The sequence below is a fragment of the Lissotriton vulgaris genome, chromosome 3_1 (assembly GCF_964263255.1).
Source record: "Lissotriton vulgaris chromosome 3_1, aLisVul1.2, whole genome shotgun sequence".
Lineage (NCBI taxonomy): Eukaryota > Metazoa > Chordata > Amphibia > Caudata > Salamandridae > Lissotriton > Lissotriton vulgaris.
The window spans coordinates 1337646314-1337673118 of NC_141689.1; the positions used below are offsets into that span (position 1 = coordinate 1337646314).

Sequence of the window (26805 nt, forward strand, 5' to 3'; positions counted from 1 at the left end):
GTATGTCACATGTTTGTGTGAATATAGTTGAATATATTTGTATGTATATAGACTCATTGTATAGATTGTTATGTTTAATATTTGTATAATGTTGTTTTGTATGACTATTGTGATGTAGGGTTCACTTATGTACACTGTGTAATTAAAAATTTGCAAACATTTGTGACAAGAATCTTCAATTCTATTAAGGACACGGAGGCGAGGATTATGCTTTCTTGATTTCTTTACTACCAACAGCAGCCAAAAGGAACATAGTAAAGAAAAAAGCAAACTACAACTCCCATGAGCCCTTAGGCAACCATAGAGACTACATGCTATATAAACCACCATAGAGGACAACACTTCCTCTTTCTTTGTCCAGGAAATCATAAACAGTCAAAAGTCATTGAAGAAAGTACCGCCGACCATCCTGAAGGGAAAAGACCGAAGGCAACTGCAAAAGTAGGCCAACAGGAAACAGGCAACCATCCAAAAGCGAAGAGGCCGCATCAGGAAACACAGCAGATCCAATATCCAAAGGAGCGGAAAACACTGCAGGAGAGACCATGACGAAGGTCACTTCTGGTCCGAACCTGAAAGAAAAACAGAGCCGTAATACACAACTCCAAAACCTTGGAAAGGTAGCATCACATAGGGTGGGGAAAAAAATAAATGCAAGAAACATTGCAGATCATAGCAAGGCAAAGATGCAACATAAACAATGCAGTAGAATACAAATGGGTGGGATAATCGTCGCCTCCGTGTCCTTAATAGAATTGAAAATTCTTGTCACGAATGTTTGCAAATTTTTAATTCTATGGCAGGACAGGAGGCTCAGATTATGCTTGTTCAAAGCTTGTCCACCACAACAGAGGCAATATCCACAATGGGTTTGAAATAATATGTCTTAAACACAGTATCAGAAGACCAATCAGCCGTCTTCACAATGTCTTGCAAACTTACACCAACATGGAAAGCCTTAGAGGCCATGGCACCCCTCGCGGAATGAGCTCCAAAAAAGGAGACATCAATTCCTGCCTCCGACATAAGCCAGCGCACCCAACGAGCAAGAGTAGCTGGGGCCACAGGCTTAAAAGGCTTTTGCAAAGCAATCAACAACTGCCCAGACAAATCCTGACGAAAAGGAGCAGTACTCACCTCATAATATTTTATAAAGCGGACTATACACAACTGTGGGTTCTGAGGAAAAGCTGGATAAGTGACAGTAGCTAGATTAGTCTTTGTACGTCTGGAAACCGTAAAAGTAACGCCTTCCGGGGAAAAGGAACGGCCCGCGAGATCCAACGCGCGTACATCCGAAATACGCTTACAGGATACCAAGCATAAAAGCATTGTCAATTTTGCAGACAATTGCTTACAAGACAGAGAAGCGTTGGGAGGCCAAGCTTCCAGAAAACATAATACAACGGAGACATCCCAAAGAGCTACATACTTCGGACATGGCGGCTTAGCCATCCGAACACCACGAAGCAATTTAGAGATTAGATGATGTTCACCAATAGGCTTCCCGTCGACAAAATCATGGCCAGCAGAGAGAGCGGAGCGAAAAGAATTGACAGTCCTGTAAGCAGAACCAGAAGAAGCGATGGAAGCAAGAAAATTAACAACTAAAGAGACATCTGCTGAAGCGGGATCCAGGTCTCGTTCAGAACACCAATTACACCATCGTCGCCAAGCTGACGCATAACGCTTGCGCGTGTTGGGGGCCCAAGCTTCATTGATAAATCTCTCAGTGTCTCCAGATAAGCCAGGGACTTTCCAGCGTTCCCCGAAAGACGCCACGCCACCAGACGGAGCTGGCCCGACAGAATTAGAGGATGTGGATGGAGCAGAGGATCTAACAGCAGGTTCCACTTCGTTGGAAGCAGGAACGGAGTCGAGCAAATAATTTCCAGAAGATCCGGAAACCACGCTTGAGCCCTCCAAAGAGGAGCTATCAGAATGATCTCTGATTGAAACTGCTTCGTTCTGGCCAAGACTCGCGGGATCATTGCGAACAGGGGAAAAGCATAGCAAAACTGAGGAGGCCAAGTCTGGAGAAAGGCATCCGTGGCAAGAGCCTCTGGATCCGGACGCCAGCTGTAAAACCTGGGCAGTTGAGCACTGAGGCGAGAGGCGAAGAGATCGATCCAAGGTCGACCCCAAAGGCGAGACAGATTCCGAAAGACACGGGGGTGAAGCCGCCAGTCGCTGAAGTCCAGCAGATGGCGAGAGTTCCAGTCGGCCACTTGATTCTGGCGACCTGGGAGATACTCTGCAGTAAGAGTGATCTTCCTCCGAAGGCAGAAATGCCAGAAATCCTTCGCAATCTCTGCTAACAGTCTCGACCTTGTTCCCCCCAGTTTGTTCACAAACCTCACCACTGAGATGTTGTCCATGCGGAGCAAAATGCAACAGCTGGTGGCCTGAGGAGCAAGGCTGCAGATCGCAAATGATCCCGCCAGAAGTTCCAGGCAGTTGATGTGAAGGGCTAATTCGTCCTGAGACCAACGGCCGCCCGTCGTCATGTCTCCGCAACGGGCTCCCCAGCCCCACAGACTCGCATCCGATTCCAACACCAAATCCGGAGTCGAGCCGAACAGGGCTTTCCCGTTCCAGGCTTCCATGTGATGGAGCCAGCACAACATCTCCGACTTCGCGTCCTGTGACAGAGGAACAAGGTCGGAATAACGAAGACCCTTCTGCAAGTGCCGGATCTTGAGTCGTTGCAGGGCCCGATAATGTAAGGGACCTGGAAAGATCGCCTGAATGGAAGTGGCCAATAGTACGACAATCCGAGCGATCGACCACAAAGATACGTTCGGTGCGGACAACAGTAACTTCAATTCCCTCTTGATAGACCTGACCTTCTGGGCAGGCAAGAGAAGCTGGCAAGAGATCGAGTCCACAAGGAAACCCAGAAACTCTATCGACTGAGTGGGTTGCAAATGAGATTTCTGAGGATTCACTAGAAATCTGAGAGACTGAAGCAGATCGATCGTCCACGATAAATGGGAACGTAGTTGCAGCGGGCACTGAGCCATCAAAAGAATGTCGTCCAGATACACGATTAGCCGCACCCCCGCGCTCGCAGCGATTCCATAACTGGTCTCAGGAGCTTCGTGAAGCACCATGGAGCGGACGATAGGCCGAACGGGAGAACCGTGTACTCGAACCACTCCCCTGACCATTGGAACTGAAGAAAGCGGCGATGAGGCGGAAAGATGGGAATGGACAAGTAAGCGTCCTTCAAATCCAGGCGAACCATCCAGTCGCCCTTGCGAAGAAGATCCCTGAGAAGATGGATGCCCTCCATCTTGAAGTGGCGATAGACCACCCCGTTGTTGAACTCCTTGAGATTGAGCACAAGGCGAGATCCTCCCCCTTTCTTCTCCACCAGAAACACATTGCTGACGAACCCCTGTGGATGTAGGGTCGTTCGCACAATGGCCCCTTTGAGAAGAAGAGAATCGATTTTCTTGGAGATCACCTCTCGATCTCGTTGGGAAAAAACAAGGGGAAAAGGGACGGGACCTTGAAGGGGCGGGTGATAAAATTCGATGTGGTACCCTTGAACTGTCTGCAAGATCCATGCATCGTTTGAGATCGTGCGCCAATTCTCTAGAAAAAATTGCACCCTGCCCCCCAGAACAACACTGTCGTAAGGAATCAAGCTCACCTGTTGAGGAGAAATCTTGGCGACCTCCCTGGTTTCCACCGTAGCCTCCTTTGTTGCCTTGACCACGACCTTTACGGGAGGGGTAGAAGGTCGTCTTGGAACTGGAATAGGAGGACTGTTGCTGTTGACGTTGTCCGCCCCCTCCCTGGTGGGACTGTTGGCCACGCTGCTGACCAGAACCTCGGCCGAACGAACGTCCTCCAGAACGTCCGGCCCTGGCAAAAACCGGGCGGAACGCCCTGCGCAAGGAAGATTGCGCCTTGTCAAGGCCACTAAAGGTCGCAACGAACTTTGTTAATTCCTTCAAAAATGGTTGGCCAAACAGGAGACCCTGAGCCAAGGGGCCCGACTCAGACGTTGCCAGTTCAGACAACCGGGGATCCATTTTCAACAAGATGGAACGTCTACGTTCGGTAGAAAGGGCACAGTTCGCGTTTCCCAGGAAACAGATAGCCCGTTGGGCCCATCCAATAAGCTCATCCGGGTCGATGCGAGACGCCAACCCTTGTGCCTGATAACCCAAATCCAGGATCTTCGTTAGGGGGCCAAGAAGATCAAGCATCTTATCCTGACACAGGCGCCAAGAGCGATCAATCCCCTTCTTTGGATCTTTAGTGAATTTTTTGAGGTATGTCAAAATAGTCGGATCGACCTCTGGGGTGTCAGCTAACTTATCCTCCAACTCCGGGCGAGGGCACTCGGAGCGTAACCGAGAGCGCACCTCCTGATCAAAGGAATCACGGATGTGAGCCTGTATGTAATCAGCAACCTCTCGTGCAGGGGACCAAGTTTTGGAGATGGGATGGATGATATCCGTTGGCTCAAAGGTCAGGACCGGTGGATGGGAAGAGGCGTCAACAAAATGTTCTTTGCGTGACTTTTTAGCAGGGGGGAGACCAGAGGGACCTGAAGACGAAGAGGAGGAGGTGTCCTCTGTGTCCGGGGGAGGGGGATGGGATCTTTTAGACACAGTAGGGGCAGATAAGGACTTAGCTAATTTCATAAAGTCAGACTTATGAGGATTCTTAGGTGACTTAGAGGAGTGTTTGGTAGAAGAGGACGGAATCCAGCCCTGCTGCTGAGCGTAATCTATCAAATGGCGCTTCAGAGGTCCTATTGCGTGGACTAGCGCAGTATTGACTGAATGTCGGACCCCCTGGTCAAGGGCATCGACCAAGTCGTATTCAAAGGACTCCTCGGGTTCCTCATCGTAATAATATTCCTCAGCGTCCTCATATTCAGCCATGGTGGAAGAAAAAGATAATACACACCACTGAGGAAATATATATATAAATATATATGTACACCAATAAGCCCACAAAAATAATAAAGAAAGGTCAAGGCGTAAACCAAGCGACCCAGTCAGGGGGAGTGACAGCCCCAAGCAAGCCTAACAGGCAGAGCAACCAACTCGACCAAAGACAGGTAAATTCAAAAGTGGAGGGACAGGCTTGCAGATATAGTCACCCTAGGCAACACCTCTATTGATTATACAGCCCTAAACCCTATTCTGAGGGAAAAGGGCGTCTTGAGGGGCTCTCCGGCAGGCAGTGGGCTGAGGCACAACAAAGCAACGCCGCCTCCGAGCGTGTCTGGGCTCTGTGACACACACGGAACGTAAATAAAGCCAACGCGCATGCGCGGAGGCGTACCTGACACTCCGGAAGAGGAGCGACGCGCGACACCAGCGCGCAAGCCCCCGAGCCCCGGTCCCGCTCCACAAAGCAGAAGACACACGGGCACAATGCGCCCGTAGTACCAGAGAGGCGACACGCGCTCTCAGAAGCGGAACAATAAACAAAGCACAATACGCCGAAGCAACGGACGCCAGAGGCGACGAACCACACGGCAAAGCGGCAATAATCAAAGGAAGCAGCCGAAAAGCGGCATACAACGTGTGAGTAAATGCACAAAGCAATATACAAGGCAATGCAATAAAGAAACATGCAAGCTGTAATAAGCAAGAGAAATTGACTTAACTGGCTGCGAAGCAGCAAAGAAAGAGGAAGTGTTGTCCTCTATGGTGGTTTATATAGCATGTAGTCTCTATGGTTGCCTAAGGGCTCATGGGAGTTGTAGTTTGCTTTTTTCTTTACTATGTTCCTATTGGCTGCTGTTGGTAGTAAAGAAATCGAGAAAGCATAATCTGAGCCTCCTGTCCTGCCATAGAATTGGTCCTGAGATTGTACGTCTATCTCTGTGCCCCCTTGGTATCCCCGGATCCTTTTCTGGTAAGCCTTTTGATGGTTGGTAGACCATGAGCACTGTGGAGTAGGTATGTTTCTTTATGGTTATCGTGCACTCTTTGTGTCTTTTAGATTGGAATTTGATTTGAGTTACTTTAGTTTGTTGGTGCATACGCTTAACCTTTGGTATACTCCGAGTTGGCTAAGTGATACATATTCTATCTTCCCTGTACGAACGTTTTCGTTCGTGTTTACCACATTTCCGGGTATTTTACACGCTATCTAGAGTATTGGTAGCGTAGAAGTCCTCTTTCTTTGTGTGTGACTCTACGTTGCGAGGGGTGGTCACGTGGGATGCCTCCGCCTGACTTTTTGGAGAGCTAGCGGGCAGCCTCGTACATGCTGGTAATCCATTTACCTTGATGGCACCCGTGCGTTGTGGAGTAAGAGAATGGAACTATACTGAGTGAAGGGGAAGCAGCGTCTTCGTAATGCGTGGTCTCTTAATTAGGATATGTACAATGCTCGCTCTGTATTGAGTTCTATTTGCGTCAGTTTGGATATGTATATCTTTTGAATTTAAGAGTGTTTGTGTGCTTCTTTGTTTTCAGTTGGTTATTGAGGGATATTGTGATTGTGGAACAGAATGCCCGCAAGGGCTCGCCACCTCCTGTCATCCCCCCCCCCCCCCCCCCCCCCCCCCCCCTGCTTTGTGTATTTGGAACAAAACGGAGCGAGCTGCTCGTTAAGGTATGATATCTGGGGGTTAGGGTGTGCGATGTGGGGCTTCAGGGGGCATATGTGCTTTGCTTTACTAATAGCTTGCCGACCTGCTTGTGTTTTTGTTTATGATAGATTTTCTCACTACTGTGAGTTCTTACGTAGGGTGCCATTGGATTGGCTCCAGGAGTAAGTGTTGAATCTTGATTTGCTTGTTTTTTGCACTTTAGCTGGTCTGAATGCCGGGTTGGTGATACCCTCACGGAGTGCTTGTGCTCTCTGTGGATCCTATATATGTTATTTTTCCTTTCCTTTGCCTTAGGCCTCCTTAGCATGCAGCTATAATTGAGGTGATGGGACTGTGACCTCTTGTTTCTCTCGTTTTATTGCTTGTGTACAAATCTTGGGATAAATCCTTTGGGTGTTTTTTCGTTTTGAGATGCTGGATATTGGTTTTGACACATGCTTTGGCACTGGTAGACGCACGTGTGGTTTGATTCGGTGACAGATTGGATTCAGGTGGTATGGGGCACAGAGAATTTGACAGTTTAGTTTACATGTAGTATATATGGGGTTATATATTTTTTTAGGTTCTTTATCACCCTGTCCTGAGAAGGCCAGATTTGTTGGAAGACCGAAACGCGACTGCGTCAACACTTTCACTACAGAGGAGTCTTTATGTTAAAATGTTTTGGAATTCATAACCATTTGACACATTCTTTTCAGGTTCTGTGTAATTACTCTTGGAACCATTTGTGTCTGACTACCTCTATGTGTACCTTCTAGATTGTAAAGGAGGACACTAAGCAGTATTTTTGTTGGGTGAAGAAATTATCTGTGATTTGTTTTGTGTACAAATTGCTGTTTTGTATATATTTGTGTACATATGTATGTATAATGGTGTGTAGTGTATATATTTGATAAAAAAGTATGGAAAATAACCGTTTGTGATTACAGTAAATAAAATATGTAATCGTGTCCTCTTTGTATAGTGATGGTTATTTAAATGGACAGTATTAGAATAGTGGACTAAGGCCACCGAGATAGGAGAATCTGTAGTCCCCTATCTGTTTAATATTTCGTTATTCATTCCTCGTTTTTCCAATTTTCCTTTTTTTTTCAATTTCCAAGGCGGCACTCGCTAGGCAACACTTTTCGGCGCGAGTGGAGTTGGGGTCTGTTGTACGCCTCTCCACCTATACCACTTCTGTCAAGAGTGCTGAAGAAGATCAGGCGCGACTGGGCCCAAGTTATTCTTGTGGCCCCAGACTGGGCTCGAAGAGTTTGGTATCCCGAGCTACTCAGTATGACGATCGATCCCCGATCCGACTGTCTCTTCAGGAGGATCTTCTGTCACAGCAGCAGGGGACGGTCCTCCACTTGAACCTCTACAGTCTCCACCTCTTTGCGTGGAGATTGAGCGGCGGCAGTTGATTCCTTTCGACTTGCCTCCTGAAGTCTGTGATGTCAATCTGGCAGCCAGGCATCCCACCACTAAGTTGGTATATGCCTGCAGTTGGAACAAATTTGTGGAATGATGCACATCAAAGGCTGTGGATCCCCTTCTGCCCCTCTTTCAGAAGTTCAACTGTTCCTTCTTTCTTTGGCCCACCAGGGCTCTGCTCTGGGCACTATCAAGGGCTACGTTTCTGCTATTTCAGCCTTTCTCAGGCTCCCTGATAAGCCCTCTCTTTTCAAGTCACCTGTTGTCAATAGATTCCTCAAAGGCATTGCACATCTTTTCCCTCCTATTCCTTTTTTAATGCCTCAGTGGGACTTGAACCTGGTTCTCACATATTTAATGTTCCCTCCCTTTGAGCCTCTTCACAACTGTCCTTTTCGTTTGTTAACCTTGAAGACTGCTTTCCTGGTTGCCATCACCTCTGCCAGGAGAGTAAGTGAGCTCCAGGCTCTTTCTTGTAAACCCCATTTTCTATCTGTCCATCTGGACAAGGTTGTGCTCAGAACACGTCCATCCTTTCTGCCAAAGGTTGTCAATGCTTTTTACATCGGGCAGACCATCACTTTGCCCACCTTCTTTCCGCCTCCTCATCCTTCCAGAGAGGCAGAGAGGCTCCACCGTCGGTACCCAAAACATGCGCTGCCATTTTACCTGAATCTCACTTAACAGTTCTGGGTAGATGTCTAGTTCTTTGTTGGCTACGCTGGCGCCAAGAAAGGTTTGGCCGTACACAAGCTTACTATCTCCCGAGGGGTCGTCTTGTGTAATAAAGCCTGTTATTTTCTGTCTAAAAGAGAGCCTCTGGACAAGGTGTCCCCTTACAAGACATCTGTCAGGCAGCTACGTGGGCCTCGCTGCACACTTTTACTAAGCACAATTGCCTGTACAGCCAAGTCTGGAGAGACAGCTTTTTTGGCTCTTCTGTTCTCAGGGACTTTCTGGTGTGATCATGATTCGCAGACCCACCATGGGGTTTGGATTGCTGGGGTATCTATTCTAAAGTAAGGAATCTATCACTACATGTTTCTTTCAGATGAACAAGTTACTTACTTCGGCAACAATATATCTGTAAGAAACATTAGTTAGTGATAGATTCTTTACTGCCCCACCCATCCTGCCTGTTTTGCGAACTGAATTCTAGGGTTAAGGTCATCCCTTTCAGGGCCCTAGTTTCAAGGCACAAGTGGTCAGTATCTTGTATGGCTCTGCGTTCCTGGCGCGAAAAGTCATGTACAGAACTGGCGTCAGCGCGAAAGGGTTGCGTCTTAATAGCTGCTGCGACGTCATCTCTGCGACCACGACGGACGCGGAGCCGCGCGATGCCACCTTCCGTTGTGCTGGGGTACTGCTGACGAAAACTTTCCCGATCCAGTCTGACACATGGGGTAATTCTAAGGTAAGGAATCTATCACTAACTAATGTTTCTTACAGATATATCATTACCGAAGGTAAGTAACTTGTTCTTCATGGCTGAAACACACTTATCTGGTCCCTCCTTGAATATATATTTGTATAAGTCTGTCCTTGGCTTTTCTATTTCTTTGGAATGGATTTGTGACTGTTTTCTTCCTGCTAATAAATTGACATTACCTGCCAGAAAGCTCTTCCACAGAACTGGTAGATGAGGTGTTAACACTTCACTCATCTTCGTATAAACTAAAAAAAGACCTGTCCCTTGTGAACATTTCAGCTGTCCCAGTAACTGATGAAATTGCTTGGGATAAGGTTCCCTGTGATATTTTCCATCCTACAGAAATGCAGCAGATTCCTTATATCTTCAGTTTGTCAGTGCGTGATGCTATTGTACGTGGAATACATTCTGACAATTGGGATGTTGACACTGTAATCTCGATGCTCTTAGAGTTGGAATATTATACCGTTTTTCAAAGTGAAGAACTGTATCTTAACTCTGCTATTTATGGTGAAATGTTCTGTTATCATCATTATTGACATCATTATTTGCATCGAGCTAGTGTTCAATGCACACTTTTTAATTGCACACAATGGGTCCATTGTCCAACTCCCTCACAAGAGAGCTCAAAAACATATATGGATAAATTAACATATATTTCTGGCCATGATTCATTAGACCCAAAGGAGCATATTCTCAAGGATCTATCGCCAAGTTATCAGCATTTTAGCGCAGCCAAAGTCACGATAAATTAATGGCCCCATTCACAAGCTGGTACAAACAGCCCATATCACCAGTTTTCCGGCTATAGCATCCTCAAAGAACATCCCCACAGATTACCCCAGCAACTATCGCTAATGAGATGCAGAGTAGGCGTTCACGAGCAAAAAGCTGCAGCAACACTACACCTCAATATTCTTAACGACCAGCCACATTGGCAATAAGATCACAAAACATGCGACAAGGCGCGTTAGCAGCAGGAAATTAACACCTGCTCTCACCTGGTGCAAAGTCGGACGACAACCGGCATCAGAAAAGGGAGCCCAGGCCACAGCCACACCTGAAGACCAACAGATGCCATGGAGCCAACAATCATGCAGCTCGGAGCCCCAACAGGGCCACAAACACCCATCGCCACCACACCCAGGCCTGCCACCCCCGTACCTCCCCTCCGTCCCCCCCCAGCAGGACCACCACAGAGGCTAAGACAGCGGACCTTCAGAAAATGCACCAACTTCACAGATCCAACACCAGAGAATGTCATTGCCTACTACAGGCTCAAAAGAACAACCATCCTCTTCATCCTGACCACCATTGCCCACAGGCTGACGATACCAACACAGCGGACAACGAAAATACCTCCGCAGACAAAGCTGCTGGCTGTGCTGCACATGTTGGCCTCTGGGACCTTCCAACCAACAACTGCCAGAGTCGGAGGTGTCTCACAGCCAGCCCTATCAAAGTTCCTCACAACTGTCTTGGATGCCATCATCAGCTTGGTGCCCCAGTACTCTACTCGCCCCACACTGCTTAGGAACAGCTGGAGACCAAGCAAGGCGTCTATGCCATAGCTGGCTTCCTGCACGCGTTGGGGGAAATCGACTGCACACATGTCCTACTTGTGCCCCCTGGTGACACTGCAAACAATTACCACAACACAAAGCACACGCATTCCATCAATGTGCAGGCAACAGTGGACCACCTGGGAATCGCCACCAACGTTGCCGCCAACTACCCAGGCAGTGTGTATGATTCCTACTTCTACCAACAGTCCATCATCAACCAGCGCTAACAGGATTGCACCCATGGAAATGCACTGCTCGTTGGGCAAGTACCAAATAGACACACCACACTCCCCAACTCCACAATCATGCAACTCACAACTCTTGGAATGCACACGTCACAGACTCACATGCCAACCAACATGCCCAACCCCCAGACGTGATAGCATAACTTACTGTGGCAACCTAGGCTAGCCATGTACATGAGCCATCAACGGCATGGCACCTCAGCCACACAATAGTGGAATGTGGGGAGAGGTGGAAACCAGGCATGTGCGAAGGAGGCAAGGGACCCATGAATACAAAGGTACACAGTGCCAAGTGTGGCGTAGATATAATGGCCAGATTGCAGTATGCAGACCACACCCATAACCACGTCAATATGGATATGGGTGTCCGCTGGTGTTTGGAGTGTAATGGACAGTGGACGCAACCATGTCACCCCAGCCACTGGGGAAGATTGCGGAAATGTAGCCTGTTACGTCCCCCCCTGTAAGCGTGAGCGGAGTGGGCTGGTCCTGCATATGCCAGGCCAGCGTAGGGGTATGAATAAAAATCACATAGCCCTGGGCGTGGTTCTATTTTGGAATGCTCAACGTCTCTGCCAGAGCGGAGCCTCTCACCCCGCCACAAGGCCAACGCCGTAGTCGTGAGCAGAGTTGCCTGTGATCCTATGTTCCTGCTGTACCCCAAGCCGCTGGTCCCCGACCCGTCTTGCCTGCCCCTGAGCAGCCAGACCTCACTGCTCACCTGCCAACACCGGCGTGTGTCAAGGAGGGCCCACCATGTGCTGATGCAACCTCCAAGCCCGCGACCTTGGCAGCCAGCTCAGACCATCACGGCCTCCTCAAGAAAGGCCCGCAGTCCTCCTTTCTCATTGATGTACTCCACCAGCATACACAGCGGATCAGTAGATCACACATTTGAAACTGAGTCTTGATTACACAGTGGCAGAGTACATATTTATGGCTGATTTTATGTCACTATACTCCCTTCGATGTGGTGCCACAAAGTCTGTGTATTTATCTCAAAATACATTTGCCCCTGACACCATGGATTACACAATTTTTTTTTCTTTTCTTACAGAAGTCCCTTTTATTGACTCTGTATATATTCAGATATATTTTTTCATTTTCTTTTTCTATTCTTTAATCGCATTCAAATTTTCCTTTTAACCTTACATATAATATATTACCAATATTTACAACATTTTTAGCATACTGTACATTTATATACATAAGATTGTTGTCTCTTTGTACATTTGAAAGAACACAATTATTTTCTATACACAGTGTCCTACTAAACTTAAAGGTGTCCAGATCTAACGTTCTCTTGATCTTATCCACATTCATAAATGGTGGTCCTAACTAATGTGGTCAAAAAAGCAGTATGTCTTATGGTTTAACTCTTAGTCTTTATGGCGGAAGATATGTCTTTCTTCCACCACCTGCTGGTACCAATATTTAACTTTCATTTTATACTTCATGACCATATGGTGTCGCCGACGCGTTTCGACCTTGTCGTTGTGGGACCCTGCACTCTTGTTTATATCAAGGTCTTCTTCAGGGCAGTGTTTACATTGATGTAGGACAAGCTTCTTAATCTATAAGAGTAATAAATTGACTTTTTTTAGTATTGGGCATTAGACTCCAGGAGTACTGAAGTACATAGCTGTGTGTCATCGCTTTTTTCATTGTATACATACCCGCCTTGTAGATAAGGGTGGGTACTCTTTCTATTGTCACCTGTATGGCAAAAGTGTTCGTTTAGTATTTAAAAGCTTATTTAGATTGGTTTTTGCATGTTCAATATAGCACATTATGGCCTCTGGTACGTACCCTCGGTTCCTCTTTACTACGTGCATCGGGACAATCAGAGGGTAGCCACCGTCGTTTCTTGAGGGCCCTTGAGCTGGTTCTCTTTTCCGAATTTCTGCGGGGCAAAAGCGTTATAGAAATGCTTGTGAGTCTATTTCTATATTGTGAGCTTCAATTTCTATCTATTTGCAGCCTCTTTCGCGTTTTCTGTTTATTGCTGTGTTGTACTGCATTCGAAAAATGCTTCTGGTGTCTATACCCAACTGTTCACTTTTAAGAAGCTTCGGAGCCGCTTACTTGATGTGCACATTGTGGCATACCTTGTTTATTCCTTTCGCTGTTTGGTCTTAATTCACATCGACGTCTCTTCTCCTTCTCGATTTCAGCGTCCTCATCACCGGTGGGCTTCCGGGTTTAGCGTCTTGATTCCGCGTATGACGTATCCTTTTTTCTTTGTCTATATCACATGATCGTCACGTGTTTTTTTGGATGTCTGGGAGTTGTGGTTCCAAGTTTTTTCCTTACTATTTACTGTATATTTCGAATGTTTTTCTTGTTTTTATTCTGAACGGATTTTCCTTTGCAGTATCGTTTTTCATGTATATCGGTACCTTGGTGGAATACATCCTTGCATTTTTCTTGCTCTTTTTTTTTCTTGAATTTAATTTTCATCCATATAATGTGCAATGTGTATTATTTGTATTTCCCTTTAGCAATTGCTGTCGGTTGTGTAGACATTTGGATGCTGATTATGGTAGCTGCACCTTATTAATCATGTGGCTGCTCATTTTTCAAACCTCTGTTTATATACAGTGCGTCAGTTCGGACATTTCGTTCAGGCCGTTTTCCATTGTACCCAGCGACAATATGAATTTGGCTTCAATTTTCGACATGATGTTTTCTACATTGTTGCCCACGATGTGTTTTAGGACTGTCCATTTTATATCTTTCTCTGAATGTCCCATTTCTGTATAGTGCGCGACCATTGGTGCATTTGGTGTTTTGCTTTTTATCCGCGACCTGTGTTGTGTAATTCTCTTTTTTATTTGTTGACTCGTTTTACCTATATATGCCTTGGAACATGGGCATACTACACAGTATATTACGTTTTGCGTATTGCAATTCGTGAATTCTTCGTGGTGAATGCACTTTTTCCCATATTGGAATTTTGTCCCCTCTATTGTGTTGGCACACGAGACACAATTGCCACATTTTTTATGTCCCTTCACTGGAGATAGTGATGTTTCTTGTTTTTTGACAGCTGTGTTTGCCCGTACAAGTTTTTCTTTGATGCTTGAGTTACTTTTTAGAGCAAAAATGGGCACATTTTTAAATTGTTCCAGACTTTTTACTGTATTCCAGTTTTTTCTGATTATTTTTTGAATTTCATTAGTCGCACCAGAGAAGGTGGTGACACATACCAGCAGTGTGTTTTCATCTTTGCTTCTTGGAGTCAACAGGGTCTCTCTTGGAGTGTACCAAGCCCTCTTCATGGCTTTTTTTAGAAGTTTCCTTGGGTAGCTTCTTTCCAACAGTTTTTCAAGGAGCACTTTGGCGATGGCAAAATAATCCTCCTTTTTCATACAATTACGGCGTATTCTCATGAATTGGCTCAAGGGCAAGTTTTCTCTCAAATTTCTCTGATGAAAGCTTCCAAAGTGTAGAAATGTGTTCCTATCTGTTTCTTTGGTGTATAGAGTCGTGTATATGTGGCCATCCTCATGTTTGATTAGAAGGTCCAAAAAATCATCTCTATTTTGCTCTTGTTTAAGGCGAATTGTATGTCACGATTTCTATCGTTTAGCCATGTTATAAAACTTAGTAATTGTTTGTCACTGCCACGCCAGAGCATAAAAACATTGTCTATATAACGGTACCACATTTTAATGTGGCCGTCATATGGATTGTTGTGAAAGATCCATCTTTCCTCAAACATTGCCATAAACATTATGGCCATCTCTGGAGCAAAAGGACACCCCATCGCGGTGCCCTTCACTTGGATATACTTTTTGCCATTGAATGTAAAAAAATTGTTTTTTAAGCATATCTCTGCCAATTGTAGGAGAAAGTCGGTCAGTACATTATGGGGCCGTTCTCTCTTTTCTAGAAAAACATTCATTACTTCTAGTCCAGCTTCTTGTTTAATGTTTGAGTAGAGATTCACAATGTCTACTGTGACTAGAATTTCTTGTTCTTGTTCGAATGGGTGATCCTCCAAGATTACAATTGCCTGCATGATATCTTTAATATAGCTTGCTGTCTCTACTACTAGGGGTTTTAGGAATGTATCGACATATTTTTCTGGTCTCTCCAATATAGAGTTTACCCCTGATATTATGGGTCTTCCTGGGGGATTCCTTTGGTCCTTATGTATCTTTGGTAAGATATACATTAATGGTGCCCGTGGGTTTTCATTGACCAGGAATTTAGCTTCCTTCTTGGATAGCCATTCTTCTTCTTCTCCTTTATTTTTTAATGTCTCTAGTTTGGACTTGATTTTGTTGTTCCAGTCTTCATCTGTCTTCCTGTAATATTGCTCATCACTTAGTTGTCGTATCACTTCTGCCTCATACTGTTCACGTTGGAGCATCACTACTCCACCGCCTTTGTCAGCAGGCTTCACAATAATTTGGTCATTCTTTTTTAGATTTTTCAGTGCCATCTTTTCTTGTTTTGGCATATTCCATTTTGTGTAAATCTTGTTCTCTAAATTTGACAAGTCTCGCAGTACGTTTTTCTCAAATGTCAACAACTCGATTGGCATATTGGTGGTGTTTGGGAAGAAAGTAGACTGATTCTTTAGTCCGGAATAGTTTTTCTCTGTATATTCACATCAAGTAAGCAACTCCGAAGCTTCTTAAAAGTGAACAGTTGGGTATAGACACCAGAAGCATTTTTCGAATGCAGTACAACACAGCAATAAACAGAAAACGCGAAAGAGGCTGCAAATAGATAGAAATTGAGGCTCACAATATAGAAATAGACTCACAAGCATTTCTATAACGCTTTTGCCCCGCAGAAATTCGGAAAAGAGTACCAGCTCAAGGGCCCTCAAGAAACGACGGTGGCTACCCTCTGATCCTCCCGATGCAAGTAGTAAAGAGGAACTGAGGGTACGTACCAGAGGCCATAATGTGCTATATTGAACATGCAAAAACCGATCTAAATAAGCTTTTAAATACTAAACGAACACTTTTGCCATACAGGTGACAATAGAAAGAGTACCCACCCTTATCTACAAGGCGGGTATGTATACAATGAAAAAAGCGATGACCCACAGCTATGTACTTCAGTACTCCTTGATTCTAATGCCCAATACTAAAAAAAGTCAATGTATTACTCTTATAGATTAAGAAGCTTGTCCTACATCAATGTAAACACTGCCTTGAAGAAGACCTTGATATAAACAAGAGTGCAGGTCCCACAACAACAAGGTCGAAACGCGTCGGCGACACCATATGGTCATAAAGTATAAAATGAAAGTTAAATATTGATACTAGCAGGTGGTGGAAAAAAAACATATCTTCCGCCATAAAGACTAAGAGTTAAACCATAAGACATACTGCTTTTTTGACCACATTAGTTAGGACCACCATTTATGAATGTGGATAAGATCAAGAGAACGTTAGAGCTTGACACCTTTAAGTTTAGTAGGACACTGTGTATAGAAAATAATTGTGTTCTTTCAAATGTACAAAGAGACAGCAATCTTATGTATATAAATGTACAGTATGCTAAAAATGTTGTAAATATTGGTAATGTATTATATGTAAGGTTAAAAGGAAAATTGGAATGCGATAAAAGAATAGAAAAAGAAAAAGAAAAAATATATCTGAATAGTCAAATAAAAGGGACTTCTGTAAGAAAGAAAGAAAAAATTGTGTAATCCATGGTGTCAGGGGCAAATGTATTTTGAGATAAATGTACCTTTGATTCAAGCCCCTGTTCTCCTAAAGGAATCATCCCCATCTATAGAGAACACAAAGTCTGTGTATGGCATTCCAACCACAAGTGTGTGTGTGCCCTCGCGGACTACTGCCCTCTGCCCACACTGCGCTCGAGTAGGACACACATTTGGAACTGAGTCTTTATCATGGCAGAGTTCATATCATTGCACGCCAGGAGAGGTGTGAGAGGAAGACGCGTTTCAGTCTAGAGGAAAAAAGGATCATTTCAACAGAGGAGACCGAGCACTACCAACAACTGCCATGGTGTCACTAACTGTGCATCGCAAGCTGACGACACGTGCTTGTTGGCTCCTGCTGACCGCTGCCTCCGGCCTATACTGTGGTTGAGTAGGTCACACATTTAGGACTGAGTCTTGATTATACAATGTCCGAGTACACACATTAATGCAGAGTTTAAATTACTATACTCCCCTCAATGTGGTGCCACCAAGTCTGTGCATAGCATCCCAACCACACGTGTCTGTGGGCCCTTGATGACTATGCCTTTGGCCTACACTGCGGTCCAGCATGCCTAACACCAATCCAATTCAGTACGTACCAGGCAAGACAAGGCATCGTCGCTGACTGAACACCCGCTCAGCACTAGTGCTTCCACCTCCGTCAACCACAAGTCATCCCCACTTGCCATTTCAAAGTTGTGTGTTAGAGTTCCAGGAGGAGCGAGCTAAACAGCGGATGGCCCGCTCTGACCTCTGTCTCGGGCATACACTGCGGTCGAGTAGGACACACTTTCAGAACTCAGTCTTTATTCATTAATGGCAGATTTAATATCATTGTACAGGCCTCATCGCAGACTGCATCCCCTTTCAGCTACGGTGCCACTAAGTCTGTTCCCCGACATCCATTGACACTTTCTGGTTGAACTTTGGTGGCGACTGAGTCTATGGACTGGGGCTGTCGTCATTATCATGTTGGTGATACTGACTTGGTGGCAAAAATGAGGCAGTGCCACTCCACTCCTCCATTTGCCGCTTCCGGACGTCTTTTACCCTCTGCATCATGCCCTAGAGGGCATTTTCCACTGTCCCCTGCAATTCTCCTCCACATTCACCTTGGACATCGATGAGGACCTGCTCTGCTCGCTTGGCCGTATCTCACTGCATCACAAGTCACCGGGGCCACTAACTCTGTGCAACTCAAGTCAGGAACCCTGTTTGCTGAGGTTTTGGATGGCCTCTGAGACGATGGCCTTGGGTCATCAACGCCATGTCTATGTGGCCCTGGGCTGTCCACTGCCTCCGGCCTCAACTGCGGTCCACCAGGACTCACACATCAAATCGAGTCCTGACCGGCGTGGACGTCGCATCATCGCAGGAGGCACACCCCACCACCACCAGGACCACCTCCAAACGCAAACTGCCAGAGTCGAAAGTGTCTTACTGCCAGACTATAAGAGTTGTTCACACCTGTTGTGGATGTCATCATCTGCCTGATACCCTGCTCAGCACTACAGATGCCACTAACTCAGTGCACCACATCTCATGGACACTTCTGTTTCTCATTGGGTGACCTCTGTACTTGCTCTGGCTACCACCATGATGCTCCGCAGTTGTCTCTGTAATGCTGGCGTTTTCTGTTACAGTTTTAATAGTGTTCACTGTTGTAGTTGTTGCCAGCATCAACCACTCCTTGCGGGCTGGCTTACACGCACCCCGCTCTGTACATGTGACCCTGCCAATAAAGGGGCCCGGCGCATGTGCCCGTAGCCAGTCCCACAAACTATCTGCGTGTGTCAGTGTGTTCATAATGTATGCATGAGGGCCCCGGGCCTTACAACATTACATTGTGCTGTGTACAGCAGACGCAACCATATCCTCTGCAGCGGGTAAGACCTTGGACATGTAGCTTTGTCGTCACCCACTCAATACGTAAGGGGAGTGGACTGGGCCGTCGTACGGAGGTCCAGCGTGGGGGTGTGAATGATAATTCCGGGGCTCTGGGCATTGGTCATTACAGGACATGTGCAAATGCATGTGTCTCTGTCGCAATGTGGGTCTCTTTGTGGAGTGTAAGTGGTCCCTGATGGGACTTAGACACCCACGTATGTGGTCCAGTACGGCTTCCATGAGCTCTGACCCCACCCGCACCAGTTCGGCCACCTCTTTTTGGCATTCTGACACCTGGCATTGGAATGCTATGTGTGCCTCGTGGAGTTTTGGGAGACAGCCTTGGTGGCGGGTGCTTCCTGCTGTGTGGTCTGTGCAGGGGCTGGGGTCTGCTCTATGTAGGCTGACTGCCCTGCTCATGGTTGTGGGTTGCCTAATATATCCATGAGCTGTTGTAGGGCGTCGGTGTCGGAGGTGTGGTGGTCCTCTCCAGCATCTCTGATGAGTTGTCTGGTCTGCTCTGCTAAAGGTGTTGTTTGTTCCTTTGCAATGTGAAGGGGAGATGCACGTTGACATTGTGTTGACATGTATGTTGGTGCATTGTTCCTGTTTACATGCAGACTGTATTACAATGTACATTGTAACTGTTTGGGAGGGGCTGAAATTTGAGGCGGGACAGTGGACATTTGGACCACATGACGGATGTGAGCTTGTACACGTACAATTCAATTTCCCAGTTTCCTGCTAATTTGGATGTGATTGGCCTGTTTCTGTGTATGGGCAGACCCAGTTGTGTCCTCTGTTCTGCAAGTGTCGGTGTTGCACTTTGTACCACATTGTCGTGGGATGTGCTGTGATTGCTATGTGTGTGTGCTGCCGTGTGCCACGGGGATCAACGACATGATCCAGGGTCATTGTGGGTGTGCAGTGTGCTACACATCGTTGTGCATGTGTGCCATTGTGCCCATCTCCCCCGTCCACCCAGTCCCTGGTCGTTGCTCACCCTGTTGATGTTGTGTCCAGTCCTATCGAGCTGTGTCCTTACTCCCGACTCCTTGCACCGTGCCAACCTCAATGACTGTGACCTCCATTTCCTCCAGTTCCTCCTTTGGCGGAGGACTCCTACCTCCTGTCGCCGTTGCTACCTCCCTGTAGGCAGCGGGTTTGTGGTTGGTTTGGCTTTTCACATCATGCCAGCGCCTCTTGGCTTCCTCCATTAACCTCCTCGACACTCCGGCTTCATTCATGTTTGTCAAATTGACGTTCAGTCAATGGTAGTGTTCTGTCACCTCTATGACGCTGATCTGGTTTTCCTGCGGACTGCTCCCCGTCTTCCTCTTCTCCTTGCTTTTCCCCAACCCCGAGGTTCTTTGCTGGTGATCTGTGGGGTTTGCGTTGGCCTCTGCACTCGGTCCGGGTGCATCCATGGTGCTACGCAGTTCCTTTTTTTCTCCCTTTTTTTTGTTGCTTTTATAGTGCATTTTCCCGCATGACGCAAAGGAATTTGCAGGCCTTTTGCTGGTTTCCACAGTTTTTTGTATCGCGATTGGCATCATCGCTACTATTTTTACGTTTGTGTTTCGCATTCTTGCGGCGTCGTATTGATTTTAACACCTTCATTTGACTTGTTATCGAGGGTCTATCGCATGGTACCGCCGTGTTGAGAATACCACGTTGACACAGTGTTATTTTCCCGCGATAGACTGCAATGTGAAGAGTTGCTTTAAGCTACTTTTGCTGTAGTTACCACACGTTTTTGAGAATATACCCCAAAATTGTTTTATTTTAAACTTGTCCTTGCAACAGCAAAGAAATATATCCTGACAGAAACCAGGTCAATATATACAAATTTGTTTGTCACACAATTAGTCTTGAAGGGCTATGAATATTGGAAAGATTCAATTGAAATTAAATCAATTTGGGGTACCAAACTTTGGCAGGTTTAGGAAACAAACACCTTATTTAGAGCCTGCTTAATTCCAACACAAATGATTTTTCTAAATGACACAGTTCAACAGACTGCTTTGCTAGAATTTGCAAAAATGAAAGTCCTGAATTCACCTAATACTTCTTCTATTGCCTGTTTTAAAAAATGGCATCTTAAAAAAAATGACAGCGAAGAACAGCTCAGTAGTATAGTATGGTGCAGAATGGTTTATTTAACTGCACACTTTTAGGGCCAAAAGGGGGGTTATCCTGGCTGGTGGACACAATCGCTGTTAAGCTCGTTTTTTGAATTCCACACTGGGGTTTAATACAAGCAGACCCAACCCTAGTTATTCCCAGTATTAACACATTATAAAGCAATAGATAGAAGGTTATGTGCTCGCGCTCTATTGTCAACAGTACAAAGTAAAACTTATTAGGGCTGCTACTAGGGATAATAATGACGTCTATCTACCGTCACAAATAATGTAGTCAAACCACATTAACAAAATTGCATACAATTTATCCAGAGCAAAATCAAACAGTGTACAGAACATCTATCAAATAAAGCATCATGTTCCAAGTTTGGTGTTAGTCTTCTTCTTTAATTTTCGTTACAGCATCTCTTTGATTGCTAGCAAAGAGATGCTGTAACGAAAATTAAAGAAGAAGACTAACACCAAACTTGGAACATGATGCTTTATTTGATAGATGTTCTGTACACGGTTTGATTTTGCTCGGGATAAATTGTATGCAATTCCCAGTATTAACACTCGGGGATAGTTACCACCTATTTGGTAGGGAAATTGTGCCAACAATAGTTGGAGCATTCCATACTGTCTGTAGAAAAACTAACATCTCTCCCTCCTGTTGGAAGACCTGGATCTATCAGATTTTTTTGTTGAGTCTTAAGTTTCCGAGCCCTAAAAGATTTATTTATACAACTTACAATTAAATTTGGAAAGTGTCACAAATGGAAGAAGCGGTTCTGTCAAGACAAATTTATCAACATTATGTGTATATGGTACTTGTTGTTGCTGATAGCATTAGTACACTATCTTTTGCATTTATAGTTTGGATAACATTGTGTCAGTATCGAAATTAGCAAAATGACTTGTGTTCATTAAACAATGTGCAAAGTCAGCTTAAATCTATTATGCAGTTCAGTTTGGCACTTCAGGTCTGAAAAAAATGGCTACATTCCATGGTGTTACTTAAATTCTTCGCAAGTATTTTTGCCTTTCAACCTGACACGTAAGCAGAAACTCATGGCTAAAAAGATTGACACTTATACTGTGTTACTTATTGGGAAGTTAAAACAACTGACTTTCACAGTAGCTGAACATCCTTCGCAGGATTTCGCTGTACATGGTGTTTGTTATTCAGTGATTCTTCTTGGGATTCAGTCTGCACATTTTGAAAAAGGTTCACTAGAATATATAACAACATAGTGAACTGTTTTCTTTGCTTGTTCAGTAACAGCTTCTAACATTTTAGACATAACACAGTAACACAGCTGCAGCTTTCCAACAGAGTAGTTTTTATCATATAAGATGTATCTCGTCCCTTTGTGGGGCAGAGAGGAGAATTCCAGCAGAGAGACTTGTTCTGGAACAAACACACGCAGAGCCTAACATGCAGCCTTGTGTAAACTGAGTTTTAACTCATGATGCAGACCACCTAACTACATGCACCAGGTATGGGGCCTGTTGCCAATCCCAGAGATCACATATATATCTCTGTGCTCACAAAGTAAGGGTAGGCCTAGACAGATAGATAATATGCTATGGTGGGGATGTTTATTTTATACAGCCCGGTAGTAATGCTAATTACTTTGTTTAGTTTCATCTGCCTAATGATTGCAGCTTGTTTGATTCATAATAGAATACAATAATTTCAATAAATGTATTGTAAGCTACCTTTGTGTCTTTCTTATGTTTACTACATGCATGCATGAGTGAGTGACGAAAGGCGAGGGACTGTTTTCACAGTTTCCTTGGGGCTTGAGGGTAATGTTCCAGGTCGCAAAAATCACCTGCTACTCTGGGGAGGTTTGGAGTTCAGTTGAGGCACTGTTGGCTAGCCGGGATTTGGACTGACAGATACTGACGTTGTAGCGAGACTCAGTCTCTACATTCTGACATCCTGTCATCCCAAGGCACAGTTCTGTTGTATGAGCAGAATCCCTTCCACAGGTCAGATTCTGAACACGATCAGACCATCTCGAAACGATACAATAGTACCCCAGCAAAAGCCTCCCACAATCACACAAAGATATTCCCAGTGGCTCACGGAACTCTGCTGCCTTCAGGACAGACACCGGAAGAGTGGTTACAAAACCACCTCCACCACCAACAGACAAGCTCCCTAAAAGGAAGAAAACATTTGAAGAGGAGATCATAGGGCCTCAACCACAAAAATCTCCAAAGAGGAAGAATAGGGACAGGGATACTAGCCTCATACTATTTCTTTAACTACCACCTCCTTCCCCTCCTAGTCTACCTTTGCCCATAACCTCTCTTTATCCCCCATTATCCCTCTGCTGCCCACACCAGGTACACCACCTGTGCCGCTATTATCACCACAACAGTCTCCTCGTGCTCATCCACAGGGATCACCCACACCATCATCCCTCGGGGAGCAGTGCATATTGGATAACACTTACCCCTATGATGAACCATACCTTATAAATGCTGAGGGGGAACCTCAAAATATTAATGATGCACAGGATGACTATATTATACATCCAGGCAAACACAAGATGATAGTCGGAGTGCTGAAACTCTTCAGACACTCCCCCCAGTCAAGTAATCTGGGTTAAATCCATTGTGTTTTTTGCTCACCATGCCACCCCAGTTCGGACAGACCCAGCCATATGCAAATCAGTCTTGTCCCTGCTTCCCATAAGAAGAGTCTAGCCCAAACTTCCAGGCTAGGTCCTCAGTGGACTGGAAGCCAGCATCCTGGGACCGGTTTTGGGGTATCCCTCATCAGCCAGGCTAGCTTGAATCCAGTGGCACAGTCAGCAAGGGACCCACGCCTGGGCATACTCATGGCCAATTGACGCGAACATAGCAAACACAACAAGATGATGAAGTGAGTGCTTAAACTTTTCAGACACTCCCCGCAGGCACTAGATCTGGGTTGAAGCCATTGCTCTTTGCTCACCCTGCCACACCTCTGGATTAGCCAATCATCTAGGTATGGGAACACGTCTGTGTGTCCCTTTCTGAGATGCGCTGCTGCAACTGTGAGACATTTTGTGAATACTCTTGGTGTAATAGTTACTCCAAATGGCAACACTTTGAACTGGTAATGTTGGCCACTTCCTTGAAAACGGAGGTAGCATTGATGGACTGGATGTATTTGAATGTGGAAATAAGTGTCCTTGAGATCTATGGTCATGAGGTCTCCTTGCTGTAGCAAAGGTATTACTTCTTGGAGCATTACCAGGTGGAAGTGCTCTGACAGGATGTATCTGTTGAGTGGCTTGAGGGCTAATATAGGCCTTAAGGTACCATCTTTCTTTGGAATTAGAAAATAGAGTGAGTAAACCTCTAGTCTTTTGTAGTTTAGTGGGACTGGCTCTTTGGTCCCATTTTGAATGAGAGCTTGAATCTCCTTTTGAGGTAGTGAGAGATGCTTTCTTGACACAGATTGTGCGCGAGATGGGATATTGGGAGGTGGTGATGTGAGTTCTAGACAATATCCATCTTTAATTATATAAAAGACCCACTGGTCTGATGCAATTTGTTCCCAGTGTGTGTCATAATCCTTTAGCTGCCCCTCTAATGGTGTTAAGTGGACGCGCTTAGAGTGTCACTGTTTGGTGGAAATGGTCCCTTTGAAAGCAGATCCACAACCTTGCACCCTTATTGCCTCTTTATTGTGACCTGCAGTATGTTCCTTGGGTGTACTGAGACTGATACGGGCTGGGCAGTTTTTAAGCTGTGATTTTTGTCTGTTTAGGTGCTTGTTTTTGATGCCCCTTCGTACTAGCCTCTCCGAAAGGAATCCCAGTGTTGGTAGGTTCAGAAGTCACCCATAGCTTTTGCAGTTTTGGGTGTCTTTCTTTATCTTCTCGGGCCTTTCATCTACCTGGGGTCCAACAAATGGCAAATTTAGTAGATTTAGCTGTACGTCAGGTTTGAAGCCAGAAACTCTAAGCCAGGTGTGTCACCTAATAATAATACTGATGTTAACGTCCCTTGTGCTTGTAGTAGCAGTAGATATTATCCTCCCTTCTTCTACAGGTTCTGCTCCTCTCTGTTTGTATTGTTCTGGGAGATTCTGAAGTAAATCTTGCATCTCATCCCATTGTGCCTGTTGTAGCCACATTGTAATTGCTATTTGGAGGTGATTGGCTGCTTGTGCTGTCCCACACTACCAGAGACTCGGGAGGAACATGGCTTTTGATATACATTGGATCGAATGGGAAGGATTATATTTTTTGTCAACCCTTTGGGCTAGGACCCTTGATTTTACGGGTTGCTTAAAGAATTCCGCCATGGGTTTAGGCATGCCTTTTAGCGTCGGTAAAAATGTAACTGTAAGCTGTGTTTTTGATAGCGTGTCAACAAGGAAATCTTCCTCATCTTGCACTGTGTACACATTTGCTTTATGGTAGTGTGCAGCCCTGCGCAACACCTCATGGTAATTTGTTGTGTCGTATGGTTGGGAGGGCTTAGATGGGTAAAGGTCAAGGTTGGAATCATCTGGAGGATCTGTATTATAGCAACACAAAAAGATGATGGACGGAATGCCGAACACTGTCAAACATTCACCACCAGCTCCGAGATCTTTGCCTAAATCCATGATTTTTTTTTTGCTCACCATGCCCATTCAGAGTGGACCTAGCCATATGCAAATCCGTCTTGACCGTGCTACACATGGGAACAGTCCTGCCTGAACTGCCAAACCAGGTCCTCCCTGGACCGGAAAACAAGCATCCTGGGACCGGCTTTGGTATACCACCCCTTATCAGCCAGGCTAACTTGAATCCAATGGCATAGTGAGCTTGGGACCCACCTCTGGGTATACCCTCCCCACTTGGGGCGTCTACAACAACACAAAAAGATGATGGGCGCAACTCAGGTGTATTTCTTTAACATGCGGAATCATTTCACCTTAATATATTGGTGCATAGCGAAGCTTTTTTAAGTGATAGTTTGCAAACATGAATTTAGAAACATTCATGCTTCCAGCCCAGTGCTACTGTTTACCAGGGGTGCCTCATGTAAAGGTCAGGAGGGCTGCTTGTGGCCTGGCCCGTACTGTGAATACATCTAGCATAGAAGAAGATTGTTGCTTTGGTACTAGGCCATGGGCTGTACAAATGGGTTAGTGAATTTACACTGTGCTTTGAGGTTATTTGTTTATTGTTGTACTTATATTACTGTCTTTATATGTCGTTGCCATCACATATTTTAGATTGTATTGTAATGTGCTTGAAACTGTTCTTTTTAGAAACAAAAGTTTTATTGTAATCGTGATGTGTATCCTAAGGTAAGTAAATACTGTATTACTGAATCACTTGCAATAAGTAAATTGCTGTACTATATTACATCAATACTTTTTCTTATAATTGTAGTGATATTTTCTATAGCTGAGGTCGCAGGTGGAAAACCTGTAAGTAAAACTATTTTTACTTCTACAGTTATGTTGTAAAGCTATGCATTTTCCTGTTACATAACTATTGATCAGATCATGGCATTTAAATCAGAACGACAAATGAAAACCCTGCCTTTTAAACAAACATATGAGATGGAAGAAAGATGCTATTGTTCTTTCTCAACTATATGTTCCATGGGATGGCCTACGGAATGCAGTTTCCTAGATGTGTGCAAAAAACTTAAAATGCAAGGGTCCCCACAGTAGATGACATGCAATTTACAAACGATTTGCATTCAGAATGCATAGTTTAAGCTGATTACCGTTTAATAATTATATTTCAGAAGTGAAAATGATATAAGTAGGCCATGCTGTTTAGGTGTTCCTAATGCCAACGATCACCATTTTCTGATCTCGCATCACACAAGTGATATTAAAGG

The 26805-nt window shown here is 45.1% G+C and overlaps 1 protein-coding gene and 1 pseudogene across 1 annotated transcript in view; one reads left to right on the forward strand and one right to left on the reverse strand.

Annotated features, from left to right (window-relative positions):
* LOC147727845 (trypsin inhibitor ClTI-1-like) overlaps positions 1-26805 on the forward strand; it is a 360963-nt gene that overhangs the window by 235298 nt on the left and 98860 nt on the right. Inside the window, exon 2 of the mRNA XM_086963189.1 lies at positions 26346-26383. Within this exon, the coding sequence (XP_086819315.1) occupies positions 26346-26383 (38 nt within the window). The remainder of the gene's footprint in view (positions 1-26345; positions 26384-26805) is intronic.
* On the reverse strand, positions 829-4058 carry LOC147727846 (uncharacterized; annotated as a pseudogene).